The sequence below is a fragment of the Seriola aureovittata genome, chromosome 17 (genome assembly GCF_021018895.1).
Source record: "Seriola aureovittata isolate HTS-2021-v1 ecotype China chromosome 17, ASM2101889v1, whole genome shotgun sequence".
NCBI classification, from domain to species: domain Eukaryota; kingdom Metazoa; phylum Chordata; class Actinopteri; order Carangiformes; family Carangidae; genus Seriola; species Seriola aureovittata.
In genome coordinates this window covers 20709009-20728335 of record NC_079380.1, presented here as the reverse complement: position 1 = coordinate 20728335, position 19327 = coordinate 20709009, and the positions used below count along the sequence as shown (strand labels likewise).

General features: G+C 40.1%; 3 protein-coding genes across 3 annotated transcripts; 2 read left to right on the top strand and 1 right to left on the bottom strand.

The window, feature by feature from the left end:
- Positions 1–72: 72 nt before the first annotated feature.
- Positions 73–13002, top strand: cnn1b (calponin 1, basic, smooth muscle, b). Its single transcript, XM_056401001.1, has 7 exons — positions 73–358; positions 6127–6248; positions 6372–6438; positions 7577–7714; positions 8094–8210; positions 8541–8687; positions 9823–13002. Exons 1-7 carry the CDS (start codon positions 299–301, stop codon positions 10066–10068), a joined length of 897 nt encoding a protein of 298 aa, XP_056256976.1. The 5' UTR covers positions 73–298; the 3' UTR covers positions 10069–13002.
- On the bottom strand, positions 12130–15587 carry elof1 (elongation factor 1). Its single transcript, XM_056401003.1, has 5 exons — positions 15547–15587; positions 14259–14446; positions 13408–13539; positions 13237–13307; positions 12130–12950 (listed from the first exon to the last, which is right to left on the bottom strand). The coding sequence occupies exons 3-5, from the start codon at positions 13521–13523 to the stop codon at positions 12886–12888; spliced, it is 252 nt and encodes an 83-aa protein (XP_056256978.1). The 5' UTR covers positions 13524–13539; positions 14259–14446; positions 15547–15587; the 3' UTR covers positions 12130–12885.
- Positions 15588–15715: 128 nt separating this feature from the next.
- On the top strand, positions 15716–18334 carry tmem205 (transmembrane protein 205). The gene is made up of 4 exons (XM_056401002.1): positions 15716–15828; positions 16891–17006; positions 17087–17250; positions 17403–18334. The coding sequence occupies exons 2-4, from the start codon at positions 16907–16909 to the stop codon at positions 17703–17705; spliced, it is 567 nt and encodes a 188-aa protein (XP_056256977.1). The 5' UTR covers positions 15716–15828; positions 16891–16906; the 3' UTR covers positions 17706–18334.
- Positions 18335–19327: the final 993 nt, after the last annotated feature.

Genomic DNA, 19327 nt, shown 5'->3' with positions numbered 1-19327 from the left:
GCGTCCGGATTGGACGGCGGCCGCGGCCAATCAGAGCGCAAACACATGGGAAGAGTTTAAAAAAGATTCAGAACAGTGTCGGAAAGTTGTCCAAAAGCCTCACGAGCAGGTCCGAGCACGACTGTGACGAACTGAAGAAAGAAAAAAAAAAAAAAAGAAAAAAAAAAAAAAGAAAGGTACCTACGGATTTGTTCGGGACTTTTTCTCTGTGTTTCCCTGCCTCGGACAGAAAGCTGTAACCTGCTCCTCCATTTTTAAAGCCCTCCTCAGCTCCACTGTAAATAGACAAAACAACAGAATGACATCACATTTCAGGAGCGGCCCAGCCTTCGGTCTCTCTGCCGAGGTCAAGAGTAAGGTAAGTTCACATTTTTTATATATATTCTTATCTTCTATGAAACACGCTGTAGCGTTAGCACCTGGAGCGAGGTCAGGGGTCCACCGAGGGCCAATGAAGGCTGGCATGAGGATGAATAACGTAAACACTCACTATTTGAATAGTTTTCCTTCATCATAAGTAACTCCAAGATGGATCACCTTCAAACGGAAACCCTGTGCAGCGATCAAATGGTTGTTTATGTGATATATGGAGCAATTATATGATACTGCTGGATAAAAACTTGGTATAAGGAAGTTGCAGTCACCCTGAGGTACCTGAGCGACCTGTTGGCACGTGTTTCATCCTCAAATATAAAATAAAGGACACAAAAAGTGACTCGTACATAAATGAGTGTCTGTAACTCTTATCTTTGAAGCATATGCATGTTCAGTTTTAACAATTAGAAAGAGGCTGTTTTTGATGTGATCTCACTGTAGTGTGACTCCAGGTTGTGTGCACTCCTGCCCTCTGATAACAGATCACACAGTGAGGGAGGTGATTGTTTTGGAGCTGAAAGTAGGTCTTAGTGGCCAAATTATTTGTGCGATTATGAGGGGTCAGGGCATTTAGTCTGTGAGAGTGCAGCATGAGGAGGGGGGGGGGGGGGGGATTTGACTTGTGCTGCACAATGCTGTGTTATTCTTCTGTTATTGGTTCGTTTATCTCCGGGGATCAGAAACCAAACGGACTGAAATGAACCTTTTATGTAGGATTGTGAAGATGATCCTGCAGGTACTGAAGGTCAAGATGCTTAAGCGATGATTTAAGTTTGATTTGCAAAATTAAAGGCACATATAATGATTATGAGTGGATTTGTTTTTGACTCTGAGTTACTTTGTTAGGAGGTTGTTAGGAGGTACAATAAGTGCTGCATTCACAGTCCTACTTATGTAAAAGTAAATAAGCATTATTTGCAAAATATACTTGAAGTATCAAAAGTAAAAGTACTCATAATGCCAGTAAATATATTTTATATTATATTTTTTGATAATTATTCCGTTTTCATCAGCATGTGAGCAGCATTTTCATTTAATTTTAACTGCTTTATATGTGTTTGTTGTTGAAGCTCATATAAATACATCAGACTTTATAAGCCGATGATACATTTGTAAGTAAAAAAAAATCCCAATATCTTCTCTGTGTTGTGAAGCAGACGAATAATAATAATAATAATAATAATAATAATAATAGCATAGACAGCAATAGTAAAGTGCAAGTACCTCAAACTGCAGTACTACAATAAATGTACTCCCCTCCCACAATCGTATTCCTCCAGTTTAAACTGCAGCATCCTGACAAAGCTGAGATGTGTTCTTAAAGCGAGAGTCAATAGGATTTTTGGGATTTTTATTTCATGTGTTTGCTGCCTCTCTGTTGGTGGCATCATGACAGTAGTGACTCTGTACACTGGGATGAGTCAGAGCTGCTGACAGTTTGAGAAAGGTCAGCCTGTGACTGCTCCGACACCCGGATCATCATCGTCGTTATTGTCCTGGAGGGACGTGTCCTCTTCCCTGAATAGTGCCGTCTCTCATCAGTACTTTAATCTCACACAGAGGTGCTCTTCACTCTACGAAACCCACATTCCTTTCCTAACTACTCAGCAGTCAGCAGGCTGTTTAGTCAGGAATGAAGGTTTGAGATTTTGGCAATACTTCGTTGCCATCTTTGTACCGTTCCCAGGTCGCTTTCCTGTAGAATAGAAACGACGTTAAACACAGCTGTTATCTGAGCGGCAGGGCTCGGCGGGTCGGGCAGGGATGGTAGGTTCCAGCGGCATGACATCACAGAGGAGCAGAGATGCAGCAGGAAGACTGACAGGTACATCAGCATCATCTAATGGCCTTTTAAGGAGTGACCGGGCTCTGACTTGGAACTTGAGAAAGTGTCCCTCATCTAAACAATTTACATTGAAGTCAAGAATGACGAAACACCGTCCCGACAGAACACAGGTGGACAGGAGACGGATGGCGGAGACGGAATCATACCAGCGCCTCGTATGGCAGATCCATCTTACACAACAACTATTTGTTTAGTGAACAGAAATCACAATGAACCACAGCACACTTGAGATGATTTCACTGCGGCTTTTATCAAGGAACTATTTGTTTGTTTGTGTTCGCTTACAAACAGCTGGATGCATTTACACTGATGATCTGTTCTCTGTTGTTGGACCCCACATGTTAAAATCTTTTATAGCAAACGGCCCGTGAGTTTCTACAAGTTGTTGTTGACCGACGCCTAAATAGAGGGGAAAAATACTGCAGTCTTGGTCTTTATAGATTTAAGCTGGCGTTCATCTTACCCCGAGCTATTGCTACGTTCAGCCCTGGTCTGCTGTGACGAGTAGCTTCTACTGGCAGATGTTAGCTAATGTTGGTCATGTTTAGATCGATGTGTAACTGACATCACGGCGCACTTTGCTGCTGTTACATAATGTTTAGGTTTTTATCATTATCCTGTAACTGTTTGCTTTGCATCTTTTTAACAAAACAAGGTATTATTTCAAATGTTTTGATTGTGGAGTTTTGCGACCAGAACTTTTTTTCAATACCTCACTTAGATATAGATATAGATACAGATACGTTTTTTACTAAAACAAAGAAGCCAGATATCTCACATGTAAAATGTCTAAAAACAATGATCGTCTGTCCACAACTGGCAAAAGTTTGATTTGAGTCAGAAACTTTCTGATTTTAAACAAGGAAGAATTTGACCAGACATTTGGTGCTTGAGTACAGTCTGAGGTACTTGTACTTCCACTCCATCTGTATTTCCATTTGATGGTACTTTATACTTCTACACTATATTTCAGAGGGAAACATTATAGTTTTCTACTCCACATCATTTTGCCTACTTGAAAGATTTTTATATATACATATAAAAACATATGAAAAGCTTATAAAATACAACACATTGATAAAGATTAAAGCAGTGTTTCTCAAAGCAGCGGCTCGTTGAGGTCCTTTGTCACGTTTCAGATAAGTTGTCAGCAGAGAGACATTTCCCCTCTAAACTCCTCAGATGGTTTCATTTAGATAATTGTTAGCAGCCTGACAAGGTCAAGTTGTCCATGATTAAACAAAATGAAACGACCATTAAGGAAATATGCAAAACATTAATACACATTTATGCAGCAGAACGTTTTGTTTTTATTTCTTTCCTCTCCCATTAATCATCTCACAACCCCTCAGATTTATCTGGTGACCCATCGGAGGACGCCCAGCCCCTCGGTTGGGAACCACTGGACTAAAATACCAAAACGGCACCGCCTCACCTGATGATAATTCTGCTGATTGTTGTATTGATACTCTTACAGAAGAAGAAATAACAGAATTGTCCACGAACAAATAGCGATAAAATGCACCGTGGCTCATTTCAGTTCGTCAGGAGGTTTGTCACTGTGGCCTTACTTGGTCTGGTATGGCTAGAGGCTTATGCCGGCTAACTTCAGATAGATATTGCTGTATACCTGACATTACTCGCCCACTTTACTGACCGTATGACTCTTCTCCTCTCATGCCAAGTTTGTTTTAGCATTTGCCATTTTTCCATAATTGTCACTTGTGTCCACAGTGACCTTTCTCTAGCAAAGGTTACACAGTCTTGCTCTATGAGTGGACCTGCAAAGTTTAGATTGAGGTTTGATATCCAGCATCACCAGCACTATTTAAAGTTTTGTTGAATGGGTTATTCTTCAGTATTCATGCTCTGTCCTATTTGCCTTTTTTTTGTGATTCATGTTTATGAATAAAAAATCTTTCAGAGTTCAGAAAACAACCAGTTCTGACCGCATTCCTGAGCTCCACTATGAAAAGAACAACACGGCTAAATCAGACTCTGAGCTCAAGTACCTCGACTGGAAGCAGGACCTGTCGATCTTGGCCTGTCTTTATCAGACGTGGTTTGCCTGAATAGTCAACTCACTGTAAAAGGGCAGATTCTGGAAAACCCAGAGGGAGAGAGGGGGTGAGACAAACAGGGGGGGAGAGAGAAATATGAGCTGGGCCAATGGGAGACGGAGAGCGAGACAGTCGGAGGGAGAGGGAGGAGTGTTTGGGAAAGCTGTTTCTCCCAAGTTTGGTGTGATGGACTGGAAGCCTCCGCTATCCCCGCTGCTTTGAAATACTTGTTTGTGTTGGCTGGCGATCCCAGACTGTGAAGACTTATCTGCAGAACATTCAGGAAAAGGGGACGAGGGCGTGTGTGTGTGTGTGCGTGTGTGTGCGTGCAAGGGGGGGAGCAGCCTTAAACACCACGCCAGAATTCAAAGTATTAGGGCAATGTGTTTGTGCCAATAAGGAAATACATGGAGAGAAGAGAGAGAGAGAGAAAGAGAGAGACCAGAGTGTTTCTCTAAGCAGGAATGTCCACAGGCCTTTTTCATTTTCATTTTTTATTCCTGTTCTTTTTATACCCTTCATCTCAAAGTACTTTTTATTATACAGTAAGACTTTCAGTGACAGTACAGTTATGATGTGCCTTACGAGAAAAGAGAGGCAGAAACCAGAGTTATTTTAGGAACCAAAAACCTGAAATTAGGCTTGAAAGAAAGGTTGTATTAAACTGACAAAGAGACGTGTGTGTGTGTGTGTGTGTGTGTGTGTGTGTGTGTGTGTGTGTGTGTGTGTGTGTGTGTGTGCATTTACCTTTTTAAGATTTGAGTATTTTTTAAAATATATTTCAAGTGACATTATCTATGCTCTACTGCTTTTATTCCGTCCCTCAGAGAATTTCACTTTATTCTTCCCAATCATGATCAAAAAAGTGAGTATCGTTTCATTTAATGGGTGTGTGATTTCCAAACAACTTCCCACGAAGTTTCCTGGAAAGAAGTATTTAATTCGTTAGCGGTTGTAAGGAAAGTAGACACAGTTTTCAAATGGTACACTTCTGATTCATTCAAGTAGTAATCCAAGAATTTTTGTGAGTGTACTGGAGGTCAGCTCAACATGCAAAACTGTGGGGAAACAGAAGAAATATGGAGAACAAAATGTACTAGTGCTTATTAATATTTTCTCTGGTTTTAATGGAGCTTTTCTCAAGATAAATAAATCCTAGTTTCCCTATAATTGGTACAAAATTAGATGAAACTAGAGCCTGTAATGCAATGGGATCACAGCAGCCGCAACACCTGTCAACGTGTTGGCGTTTTGACCCACCTAGTATTCATTAGTACATTAATATACGAGCACTCAGTACTCACGGGTCGGACCGCCACCCGTCTTCGAACACAACCTTCATCTCAGCTACACACCTGAAAGTTTCATGATTTGTGTCACTCACTTATCGTGGTGAGAGACAAATGTTTAAACACCTGCCACAGTCCTCAAGTCCGACTCTGTGGCAGCTCCCACCTACAGAAGGGCGTCTGCAGGAACACATTTCTCCCCACACACACACACACACACACACACATACTGGTAATAAAGTTTACAGCTCAGTTTGAAAAAGCTGAATCTGAATATTCCACGGAACAGATTGATGCTTACATTTACACCTTTTCTTCTTCCACAACATACGAGGGTGAATTTGCTTTTTCTTCATGTGTTTTCTGTTTTCCAACCGCAGGAAACATTGACCACTCTTCACTTTGCCGAGTCTTTTTTGTGCTTCTCATGAAAGCCATTAGAGATTAGAAATGGTCATAGAAGGTTCGATGGGCTGAAATATTTTTAGAACAAAACTGAATATAAAGCGAAAGTAAAATCTAATGTTTGACCTCTTGACCTCTGTCCCATCGTTAGCTTGCAGGGAAGTATGACCCCCAGAAGGAGGAGGAGCTGAAGCTGTGGATTCAGGATGTGACCGGCAAGAGGATGGGGGACAGCTTCATGGAGAGCCTGAAGGATGGAGTCCTGTTGTGCGAGTGAGTGGACAGACACAGACACCTCCAGAAATGTAATCGTACTCATCTCAGTGATTGTCCCCAATAATATTACCTGCCCCTTTTTTAAAAGATTTTCTTGAATTCTGTGCCTCTCTCTTTTAGACTCATTAATGTTCTCCAGCCTGGTTCTGTGAGAAAGATCAACCACTCCAGTCAAAACTGGCACCAGGTAATGCACCAGCTCCATGGAAAAGTAAAAAAAAAAAAAAAAAAAAAAAAAGGGCCTTATTTGTCCTGCTACTCTCAAAGTCAGGGACGTTTTCCAGAGCATGTGGAACTTGGTTAGTCTGCCATATTGGCCTTGACAACACGGAGCCTATTTACATTCCATAAAGTAGCTGCCATATCAAATGAAGCCCATCTCAGCGTGGCATTTATTAGCCTTTTACAGGCTTGAAAAAGCAAACATTGCTTCTAAGGCTTGATTGAAGCTCTTTTCAAAAAAAAAAAAATTCTCACTGTGATATTAATGCTGCTGCAAATGAATGGACGACACAGTCAAAGCTTTCAGATGGGAGTCAGACATTATAAGGGCAATGCATGGGGGAAGAAAAAGCCTTGAGGTACTTTAAATTTTTAGCAGTTGTCATTTAATTCAGTTTCTGTGCATTTTAATAGGATCTTATTTAAAGTAAAGTTTATTTATATAGAACTTTTCACAGTCACAAAGTGCTTCGCAGAGCCACAAACACTTTCAAAAATCCCAAAACATAGAAAACACACCACACAGGGATACAATAACGTACCCATCATCACATAAGAAGGTGCTAAACGGCAATATAAGTTTAAGGTTATGGCTGTACGGAGCCATCAACAGTCAAAATGCAAATACACAGAATCCTCAGTTTTATTCTTTATGGTGTCCACACCAAACTGTTATCACAATATTAAAGTATTAGTTCCACATTTTGGGAAAGAATGCTTAGTCACTGTCTTTTTAGGAGAGTTTTTAGATTCATATCTGTATGATAAATACGAAGCTACTGCTGGCAGCTAGTTAGCTTAAGACAAGGAATAAAATGGGAGAATAGCTCTGTCCAGAAGTAACAAAAGCTCACTAATTAATCCATTACATCTTAGGCTAGCTGTTTTCTCCTGTTTGCAGTCTCTGTGCTAAGCTAAGCTAGCCAGCTGCTAGTTTTAGCTTCATATTTATCGTATAGAAACGTGAGTGGTATCGATCTTCTCAATCTAACTAAATGTGGAAGTGTTGCTTTAAAAGGTTTTTGACTGTGTAAAGCTGTGTTCAGCTCCTACTCTCTCTAATATTTCTGTTTTTTTTTTTTTTTTGCCTCCATCCTCCTCAGCTGGAAAACATAGGGAACTTTGTCCGTGCGATCACAGAGTACGGCCTGAAGCCACATGACATCTTTGAGGCCAACGATCTGTTTGAGAATGTCAACCACACTCAGGTCCAGAGCACGCTCATTGCTCTGGTTGGAATTGTAAGGGCAGCTACACACACACACACACACACACACACACACACACACACACACACACACACACACACACACTGTTACTCCAGTGACATCTGTTGTAGGAAAGTGTGATGGTAGAGAATCAGGTGCAACCAGTAAAAATCCCAATAATTATAACTTTTATCCTGCAGACACCACAAGCAACGACTGTACATTAGTATATTGTGATAGTTCTGTGCTCAGTGTTGCAGCCATTCATTTACCTGTGTGAGTGCTTTGTGTTGCACGGACTAGGACAATATAGAAACGGCATCAGCCTAATAAAAACAACATGGGTATGAAAAATACACACTTTATTACCACCATTTTCCTTTCTGTCTCTTGCCACTTCTCTCTCTCTCAGGCCAAGTCCAAAGGTTTCCGCTCCAAGTATGACTTTGGAGTGAAGTACGCCGAGAAGCAGCAGCGCCGCTTCGCTCCAGAGAAGCTCAGGGAGGGACGCAACATCATAGGCCTGCAGGTCAGAACAGCAGTTGTGCTTTAAACTACACTGATCTACTGCTTTAACACCCTTGATCGCATGTGAGATTGTATCTCCATGTGTCTAAAGATGCTCTGCTGGCAGGACACCCATTTCAGACCAGATAAATGGATGTGGGTTGTAATTGTGCCCCCTGCTGGAGTCGTGCAGAATAGGTTTTGAATAGAATAACGGGTTAATTTTGCCATCATGGGTGTGACCTTACATTTGCTTTTAGTCGTACAGATGAAGCCCAAAGTGTCAGCTATGTCCTCGAACTGACAGAGTGTTTTCACTTGTTCGGCTCACTCCATTTTGCTGTATCTCTAGATGGGCACCAACAAGCTTGCCAGCCAAAAGGGCATGACCTCTTACGGCACACGGCGCCACCTGTATGATGCCAAGATGGGCATGGACAACCCGCTGGACCAGTCTACTATCAGCCTACAGATGGGTACCAACAAAGGAGCCAGCCAGGTGAGGAGAGACGCACTAAAAATAATTCTTTTATTCATCCATTTTACCAGATAAAATCTCAGGCTCGGGCGATGTAAGTTACTTAAACAGTGAGGTTGTTGAACTATTTTCAGATGCAGATTAATACACATGTTGATGCTGTAGCACAGTAATTCTGCTGTAGCCAGGGGGTATTTGGGAAAAAGTGTGGCTCATCAAATTAGACAAAAAAACTTCATTTTAAATAAATAATGACTTCAGCGTGTGTGTAAACTAGATAGAAAGTAAGCAAAGTCTGAACAGTTAGCTAAAATGAATGGATAAATAGTTGTAGCAAGAAAAAAGCAGTTCAAATAAAATATAAATTGTCGGATAAACAGTTGAAGAAATGAGAAAAATTGACTGGTTAAGTGGTTAAAATGGATATTAAATGGCTAAAAATATTATACGGTGAAAAAGCTTAAAGTAGCCAATACATGGTTGAAATAGCCACATGTAAAAGTCATGCAAAATGATTTAACTTTCACTTTAATCTCAATGTTAAAATTTAGCTAAACTATTAATAGTTAGCTGTGTAAATAGTTAAAGTAACTGAAAGGATTAATGGCTGAAAGAATCCGAGGTAGCAGTGCAACCAGACCAAAACAAACTAAACACTCAACCTCTTTTATGCAATTAATAGTACTAAATAACTTCCAGTTTAAAACCAATCAAGTGAAGACGGCTGGAACGAGTGGCCTGCGGATCAAAGCGTACTGGAGTTCACGGAGTTCAGCTCTGGCGTTACATCAGATAAAAAAGGCTGAGAACCACTATTGTAGCAAGTATTTCTGGCAGCAGGACAGTGTGCATGGGTTTGACAAATAAAAACTTGAGTGCCCATATCCATCATTATGAAGGAACATGTCACCCAACGCGGCGATGTTGTGTTTTTAATAGTGTCTGGGCAACAGCGAAGCTTTACGACACAGAGAGGGATGTTGACAGTTAGAAAAACATTCAGCATCACCGGCCTTTTTTATTCTTCGAATTCAGTCAGTATTCGTTGCCTCTTCAAGAGGCTTTGAAAAAAAATATATATTTACACAACCCGCAGAATGTTTTCTTTTTCTTTTTTAATGTCAAAAACCCCTTCATTTTGTTTCCGTCCCCTTAGTCTGGCATGACAGCTCCGGGAACCAGGAGGCACATCTTTGACAAGAAGCTGGAGCTGGAGAACTGTGACACCACCACCATCTCTCTGCAGATGGGCACCAACAAAGTGGCTTCCCAGCAGGGCATGACCACCTACGGCCTGCCCCGCCAGGTCTATGACAACAAGTACTGCACCAACCCCACCGAGGCCTACTATAACAACGGCAGCGAGGTGGAGTTCGACGGCTACAACCAGTACTCAGATTAAAAAAACACGGACAGCCTCACCGCCCCCCATCCCCCCCCCCCCTCCCCTTTTGCTTTAACTTCAGACAAACAACCACAACTGTCTTTGTGATGAGCAAACCTCCCAGTCTGTTATTTAACACTGATTGACGTCACTGTCGTCTTTATTGCCCCTTTTTTTTCCCTAAACATAGTTTTACTCTTGGGAATTTATTGTTTTTCTTTCCATGAATAAAACAAAAAAAGTGTTTACACTGACCTTACGTCAAAAGATTTAATTTAGTGGCCAACGTCTGTATCTCATTGCGCTGATGAATTTTATTACTGCTAAAAACACCCAAACAACACTTAGTTTGAGATCAAATGACCTTTTGCTATTTATAGATTTATTTTCTACTGCTTTTTATATTTGCATTGTAATTAGAGATATTTTTTTTTTTTTTTTTTTTTTTACTTTTTATACCCCTGGCCTCACCTCCCTTACCCGTCCTGTCCAGTTTGAACACTGACGAAGCAGAATCTGATCGTTCCTTGAAAGGAAACAAGTGACTGTGTTGGTGCTATTGAACTTCAACCCAGTTGGAACAGAGTCCACGTCGGAGCTCCGCAGGCTCCGGGATCCCGCCGCTCGGGATGACGCAGAAGCCCCGGGTCCACAGGTTGACCCGGGGGGGGGGGGCGAACAATGCAGGAGGACTTGTAACTTTGTGCGGACATCGCTTTTGTTTTGTGAGCACCTGCGCTGACAAATAGTCGTGTTCACAGGCCTGCCAGATTACCCGTTTTGCCGATGTTACTGGGCTGATTTACATGGCTTGTGTGCAGCGTGAGTCTTTGGTTTTTGAGGAGGTATTTAGAAAAAGTAGCAGGGTCTGTCAGACAATGCATTTATAAACTTTAAAAAAAAGTAAATGTAAGTTTTGTGATATCCAGTTTGATGTTGGGGTAAACTAGGTCACCAGTAGTTTTTTTTGTACTGAGAGTGAAGCTGTTGTCTTTTTGCTTCCAGCCTTTTGGAAACATTTCCCGCTTGCCTTCTGCCTCAGTGAACTTTGGCTTTAGTGCTGTTGCTCCTTTTGCACTTTACCTGGCCTCACCTTTTATGTGCTGTAAACAGTGGAGGATGAAACTAAGTGCAGTTACTCAGATACTGTACTTGGATATAAATTTTAGGGTACTTGAACTTTACTTGAGTTTTCCATTTGATGCCACTTTTTACTTATACTCCATTACATTTGTCAGTTATAGTTACTTTAAAAAATGAGATTTTTTACATACAAAACAAATTAGTTTATTAAGTATGTTGTAAGTATAAGTAACAATATTTTACTTCACTTACTTTCATAATTAAAGAACATTTTGCTGATAATGCAAAAGGAGTATTTTTACATTGTGGTATTGCTACATTTACCTATGCAAAGTGTCTGAGTACGTTGTCCACCACTGGCAATAAATAGCAATATCAAAGCAGACCCAGGTGCTTGCTGATAATTGCTAATGTGAATCATGCCAAATATACAGATGAGATCCTCCTTTTGAACCTTCTGCATCATACTGTTAACCCACCGAATGTCTTGAATGTAAAAGTTAGAAGTGCCTCTAGCTGTCACAGGATTCATTTTCAACACATTAGAGTGCAGAAATTTACACTTACATTTCAGTTTTGGCTTTAAATGGTGTCAGAAGTAAATGGACCAACATATTTGAGCTCCTGATTTTAAAAGCATCACAGCTATGATTTTGGACATGTGGCAGGGCGACATCTAGTGGGGGGAAAAAAAAGCATGAGTATATTTACTGTATTTTTAATCCATCAAACGACCAAACATTATTTTTATTCCATCAAATATAGGAATGTAGCTAATTTATTGATCATCATTCCCACCCTGATATCCACAATGGCAATAATGTCGAGTAAATGTATAGTAACATTTCACCCTAATGTGTTGGCTTTGTTTCAACATTGTTCAAACTATACATCTTTGCTAACCTCTTGATTTTTTTTTTTTTTTGATTTTTTTTTTTTCTATATGCCTTTCACTAAACATGACATTTGTGCAATAAAAACACTTCAAAAATATGGTTCTGGTGTAATTTTCTCTTTACTGTCATTACATCAAATTACACAGTAAACGTGAAATCCACATAAGTAGTGTAACAGAAATAACATGATTGTGATTTTAAAAAGGAACATAATAAAATCAAGCAGTACAAATATATATATATACTGGTCCAAAACAATTAAGGATTTGGCAGTTCAAAAAACAAAAAAACAAACAAAAGAAAAACTTAATGTTTCAGTGCATTAGTGACAGGGTTGAAAACTAAAACACTACTACTAACACAAAAGTAACACTTGTATGTCTCATTATAATCTGTATTCAACCCCAAAGAGTAGAGAATATTTTTTTTCATCTATAAATTCACAAAAAATGAAGGACATTGAATGTTTTATACTTGTAGAAATATCTGTCAGATTACATTTTAAACTTACGACAGTTTGGTCCCGAAAAAGACGAAATCTTGATCCAATATAAAATAAAGAATCACTCTCCATAAGTGAATCACTGAAATGAAATATGAAAACCTTTACATTGAGAACTGATGTAGAGAGGTTAGTGTCAAAACAACATGACGACACTCTGGCCCAGCCAGACAGATGCGTCATGCTCAGCAAGCCACACTGTAGCAAAAATGAAAACTAAGGATGTCATACACTTAAAAACGGAAAAACATAATGTCTGCTACATGGTGCTAAACAGGAAGTGATTCACCAGACCAATCAAAGAGGTGTTACGTGAGTGAGGTTAGAGAAAAGGTGAGTCACAGCAAAACGGGACTACTGATTGGCTGCTTCACAGGCATCAATCCAGTCGCTGTAAACATCCACTGGCTCGGACAGATCTGTAGAGGAAGGGTTAAGGGATATTCCACATGTACAGGCAAGACACACACACACACACACACACAAAAAAAACAATCCTCTAATTTCATCTATTACAATATTAAGACAGACATTTCAAAATTCCTGGATTCAAACCAAAAACAAAATCATTGTTCCTTGGCTCTTGACTTTCTGCATTACTTTACTAAAGCAAACAGGACCAAAAAACAAATCTTAACAGGTGAAAGTAATTATAATCAGCCAGTCAGCCATGTTGCTGTCCTTTGTTGGTAAAAAAAAGGATACAGGTTATTGGAGTCTGAAACTCCTCCAAACAAACACTGCATGATATAATTCCCGTGTTGCGTGTTCGTTCCCTGGAAAAGAGTAAGTAGTTTCTTGATTATGAGGCATTTCTCTATTTTTATTTTTTTATTTTTATTAAAGCAATGTAATGTTACATTAGGCTGAACTTACATTTTCACATCGCAGGATTTCTCATGGTTACAGAACGGGCACGTGAACTGGGTGTCCAGGTTACCTGTCATTTTTTTCTTGGGAGGTGGCTTTCTCTTTGACTTTCTGCGCCCCATTTGTAATCTTGTATGCCTGCAGAAAAAAAACAAAAAAAACAATTGAATTATTACCTTTTTTCTTCTTTTTCCCCACATCAGCCATGACCATTACCATACACTTCATTCACTCTGCATTTCCCTTTACACTCTTTCACAGAGAAGTCAAGTCTAGTGGAAGTTCCTGTGTGTATGTACTTTGACTTAATGCAAATTTGCCCTTTAGGTTAAGTCACTTTTCATGGTTTTCCATTCATAAACTTCACCTTTACTAGACATTATAGATTGTTTTCAGCCACCACCTATTTAACTGACTCTTGTATCGAAAAAAAAACAATAATCAAATCGTAGTTTTATCTGTCATAGCTTGTTTTTATTCAGTCCGCACCTGGTTCTCAGGCAGGTAAAATCACTGGACGAAAAACTAACGCGTTACACCTTTTTCTTGTGAATACTAATTAACGTTACAACTATATAAACATCAAATCTGAACTACACTTAACCACAGTCACACTCAGTGGCTGCCCGCAACTGTAATTTCTTCCAAACAGATTAACGATGCACTGAAGCGCCAAAAAAGACACCGTTACACGCTAGCGAGCTAACAGCTGCTAGCATGTGGGTAAAGACTGTGTGACATTAAAAAAATACTTTGGAAGACGATTTTCAAGGCAAAAGACGAAGCTAACGCGCGTGTTTCATCTGTCTCGGGTTGCCGCGTCAAGCATTTGCTTAATGATGTGTGTGTTGTCTTACCGAGGTGATGTCTTGCAGCGTAGGAGGATGCTTTGTGTATTCAACTAGCTCCGGATGCAGCGTCTCTGGAGGACCGCTTCTGATTGGTTACTTGAAAATTTGTCCGGGGTCTGATTGGTTGAAAAGTGGAGACTGGCAGTTTTGTGTATCCAGTAGCAGATCTCGTCTTGTAAATTAAGTCCCTCCTCCTCGAGTGATGGTACAAACACAGACAGTTGAGAAAGAAATGTTAGATAGATGAATGTTGCATTTAATAGATAAATAAAACCAATTAGGCTAAACTGGTAGCTGTAATTAATTAAGATAAACTGATTTTTTTTCTCCCCAGAAATTGAAAAATAATTACATTGAAGGTCCATCAATAGCAAAAACATGTTGAAGAGCAATTCAACATGTTTTCAGCAATTCAAGGGCAAAATGTAATATCCACTGGGGTTAAACGGTGGCGGAAATGTGTAAATGTATTCCTCTTAACACCTCTAGAATATTTGCACTTGGTTTTTGTTTTAGTGCAACTATAATTAATATGTTGTGTGTGGTTTTAATTTTACCAAGTGCAAGCATTATAGAACTTACATGAATAATTGAATTTTGCAGGTACAGATGACAATAGCTTACATGATACTACCATACAGTGCAAGGAGAAAAAAGGTTTTTGTAAATCAAGTTTCTGAGGGATTTGAGGGCAGTGTGCTTCAGCATTTCTGTGTATTTTTCACATATTCTCACTGCGCATATTCTTGTGACAAAGTTTAGTTTTTTGAAAGTAAAATAATCAAAGAGAATTTTACTACAGTGTTTATCTGATGGCTGAGGTCACCAGTTACTTTGCAGAGTAAGATACATGCAAATAACCAGCTCTGTACAGACACTTCTTATCACCTGCCCACACAACATCAAAATCTCATTTATAATATTTATATTATATGTTTTGAAGCATTAAGCTACACAGCTTATGTAACTATGTAAAACATTTAATTTCTAAGAAGAAGATGGAGTTACTTATGAAGATATAAGCAGATTTTCACCATAGAGTGACTCTTTAGTCTAACCTCTGACCAGCCAGTAAAAACACATGATAAAAACAATAACTTTACAGGTAGGTAAAGTTAGCACTGTACAGCCACAGTGGTCAGAAGCAGTGGGTCAGCAGCAGTGGTTGCTTGTTCTCTGCTGTGAAATAAGAAATTTATTGGACAAAAATATTAAAACTTAAACTTTTTTTAAAAAATTAACAGAATTTTGTACATAACAAAGTCAAACAAAGTAAGAAAAAATGGCATCTTACCTTAAACTGGCAAGCTGCTGCTTCGGCGATAACAAGATTTGGGGGAGGAAGTAAAACCAAGGGAGGAACTGTGAAAGAAAACACCGAATAAAAATCAATGAATGGCTGCATATATTAAATATTATAAGATATTCATTTTCAAAGAATATCATTGGTCCGCCTGTGCCATAGGGGGCGGGGCTAGTGGAGATAGAGGAAGTGGCTCAGCTGAACCTTGGATCACACCAACGTAATTCATTTGTGTTTGGCTTTGCTAATAACTCACAGGGAAAGGAACCCGAGGTAAGTGCGACCTTTTCTAACCCTCCAGTGACTGAATGTAGTTGAAATGCAAAATGAAGTTAGCGACGCTGCCGAGCCAAGGAAAAGTCTTGTGTAACTCACCCTTAGCTCAGAGGCTAAAGCTGGTTAGCTTGTCAAACTGTTATAAACAGAGAGCCGGTCCACCGCTTCTCTCCCGTGTATTCACCTTTATCACGCCGTTTTGATAAGTTGTTACCTCGAAGACGCTTATACGGGTTATAATTGTCTGATATGAAATGAGTGTCATGCATTTTCTCTGCTCGGCCTCTGCACTCTTATCTCATTCTGGGGACTTTATCAGGTCTGCTGCACATGTGGAGCAGCAGGCTCAAATGATACACAGGACCTTTATCTCTGAGGCCCTGTTTGTAACCCTGATGCTCTGTTTGGATCCTGTGGACACCGAGACTCTCTGTGACAGCAACAAAAAAAACAAAAACTTTTATGAGACTTGCTTTTAAACATGATTTTAGAACTGTCGACATGCTACAGAAAATTACACAACCCTGATGTAAGACATGGATTACAATGAATTTTCATATGCTCTGTGTCTGTGATTAGGCTTGACAGTATTGTTTACACAACTCTGCCCCCGCCCAATCCCAAATAAGGCGTGTGTCTGTTACTGGAGTTTTATAACAGTTAATTCACTCACCTCTGTGGGGTCAAATGAACCCCAAACATAAATAACATCACTGAACATCTATGAATTAAGTTTTCGCAAACAAAATTAACATCCATTTGTTCACAATGAGCTTCATCAAAAATACTAATTTCCATATTTTGTCACCTTTATCAAATGTGCAAACCCATTTTTTTTTATTTTTTTTTTGGCAAAGCAAATGATTTTAATTTCTACATATTGGGTTTTAACATGACCAGAAGAAAAATAAATAAATACATTTTTAAAGGAAAGATTTGCAGGTGGTATTTTAACACAGGTCTGTGGAACACCAAACTATTAAGGAAGCGAAGCAAGTGTCAGCAGAACACAAGGGTTAATGTAGTTAAACTGTGTATATACTGGATGTCTGTGTGTAGTTTGCACAGTGACACCATGGCAACAGAGGGGGAGCCGACAGACTTGATCAAAGTGCTACACCTCCTGGTGCTCTCTTTCTCCTGGGGCATGCAGGTGTGGGTCTCCTTCATCGCAGGTACGGTGGGCACAACATACCGAACATATTCCTGTTACAACACTGTATTTGATTTCTGACCTCGGTGTTTGTGCCCGCAGGCTTTGCGCTGGTGTGGCAGGTAACGTTGCACACCTTTGGCCTGGTGCAGAGTAAACTCTTCCCTGTATACTTCTACTGTCTGCTGGGTAGCAACTTTGTCAGCCTGGCTGTGTACGCTGTGTACCACCCCAGAGAGCTGCTGGACTGGCATGAAAGTGTGCAGGTTGAACATCACACTTGCACATACGCACACTAACAAAAATACACACATGCCTTAGACAGACATGTATATATTTAAATCAGAATATTTAAAAGTAAATCATCATAATGTTTCTTTCCAGTAAAGTGATTCTTTGAATTTTTTTTATCTCGCAGATGGTTCTGTACTTTGTGGCGCTGATCATGGCAGGTCTGAACGCCCAGTGGTTCGGCCCGGCGGCCACAGAGGTCATGTTCCAGATGAGGGAGGTGGAGAAGGAGCACGGCCTGGGGAATCAGATAGGCCTGGGCAGCCAGAAAGAGGCGTACGCCAAGCTCAAAGAGCAGGACCCCAAGTACAGAGCCTACAAGAGAACCTTCGGACGCTACCACGGCTTGTCCAACCTCTGCAACCTGATCGGCTTCATCTGCACCACAGTGAATCTGATCTACACAGCCTTGAATTTATCCACCATTTAGAGAGGAGCAGGATTCAGGCTTCAATTTATGAAAAATGTCTCAGTCTTTTTCTGCAGTCATCACAGTATTTCATATGATAAGGTAGAAATGATGTTTGATGAATCTGGAAGGACAGTACGGACTTGAGTTCAACTTAATTAGACAGAATTCTGCATCACTGTCGGAGCCACTGGTGGAGCTGGAGCTGTCCCAAGTGTCCTTATGAGTGAGGAGGCCTTTGCCACCGAGTTCACTACTGTTGTTCACTTGATTCTGTCAGTTAAGCACTTTTCATCCTGTCAATCAGTAACTAATTAATGCTATGTCACAAAATAAGATGTATTTTTGCATTTTTATAAACCTGATTTTAATATTTGACTTTATGACAGATGATGTCACCCCCTGTTACAACTGCATTTTCTTTAAAAACACGGAAAAGTGAATGAGCACACCTCGGGTGCTCTGTGCGTCCCCAGCAGGGGGTGATGTTTAGACACTGGTGTTTTCAAGGAAAGTTTGTATCTCCATTTCTGAGCCCAGCATAACACACAGCATTACATTTGTTTTCTTAAATGTTGTGTTCCAGATATTGTGATGGAAATGTGTTTTAACTTTGTCAACGATGGTGAATTAACACAGTGATTATGAGATTTAACAGCGTGCTGTTTGATTCTTACGAGTGCGTCCACTGATATCTCTGTTGATCTGGTGCTACGTGTCTTTCTGTTTTGCCGTCTCATGATCTTTATGCCCTAAAACCAAACACTTGTTTTATTGGATTGGTTAGGGAAAGAAACACACTGATGAGTGAATGCAGACCCAACAGACAGCGCCTGGATTTGGAATAAGCAGTTTTTTAATTCAATTACCGGTGATGCACGTTGGATTTTGAGAGGAGCAGCCTTGAATGCAGAGAACAGTGTTTTCCGACCAGCTACAGGATGAGAGAGGCACTGTCCATATTACAGCTACTACGTTGGCACTAATGGATCATAATGGAATCATTTCAATGTAAAATGCAGGGACTAAAAGTAAAGGGATGAGGTTTTCCCAATGCAATTTATGCTGGCCCTTTTTTAAGATGTTTCCTTCCCTCAGCTGTGATCAGGTTTTTAATTTTCTTGCTTTCTAGCTTATACAAATACAGCATGGTATCAACATACATAATAAGCTCCAAACACACTTTCTTTTGGCTTGCTGACATTGTGTTAACGTGCCTCGTTTTCAGTTCGGAGAATGTACAAGGAAGTTAGTTCAAGTGGATGACTGAGTGACTTGAGGAAAAAGGCCGACCACGCATTCTGAATCATTTGAGGAATGTCTTTTGCCGTCCTGTCAGGTCGCCCGTTGCAGTGGCATCAGGAAACAAACCTTGTTTAACCAGAGAGCGAGTTTATCCACTCATCTCTTCATGGCAAGGGAGAGAGAGATTCCAAGTGAAATGTTCATATCCCTGATACAGTTTGAGAAGTGACAGGACAGTTGGTGAGAATAGCTCAGTAAAACCCTCCAAAAACAATCTGCATGTAGCAATTAGGAGTTTACTCAAATCAGTCAAACACAGACATGAAGACCGGGAAGAAAATCTATGCTGTTTAAAATTTCCTCACCTCTGGCTGCTCAGACTAAAAACATGAGGAAGT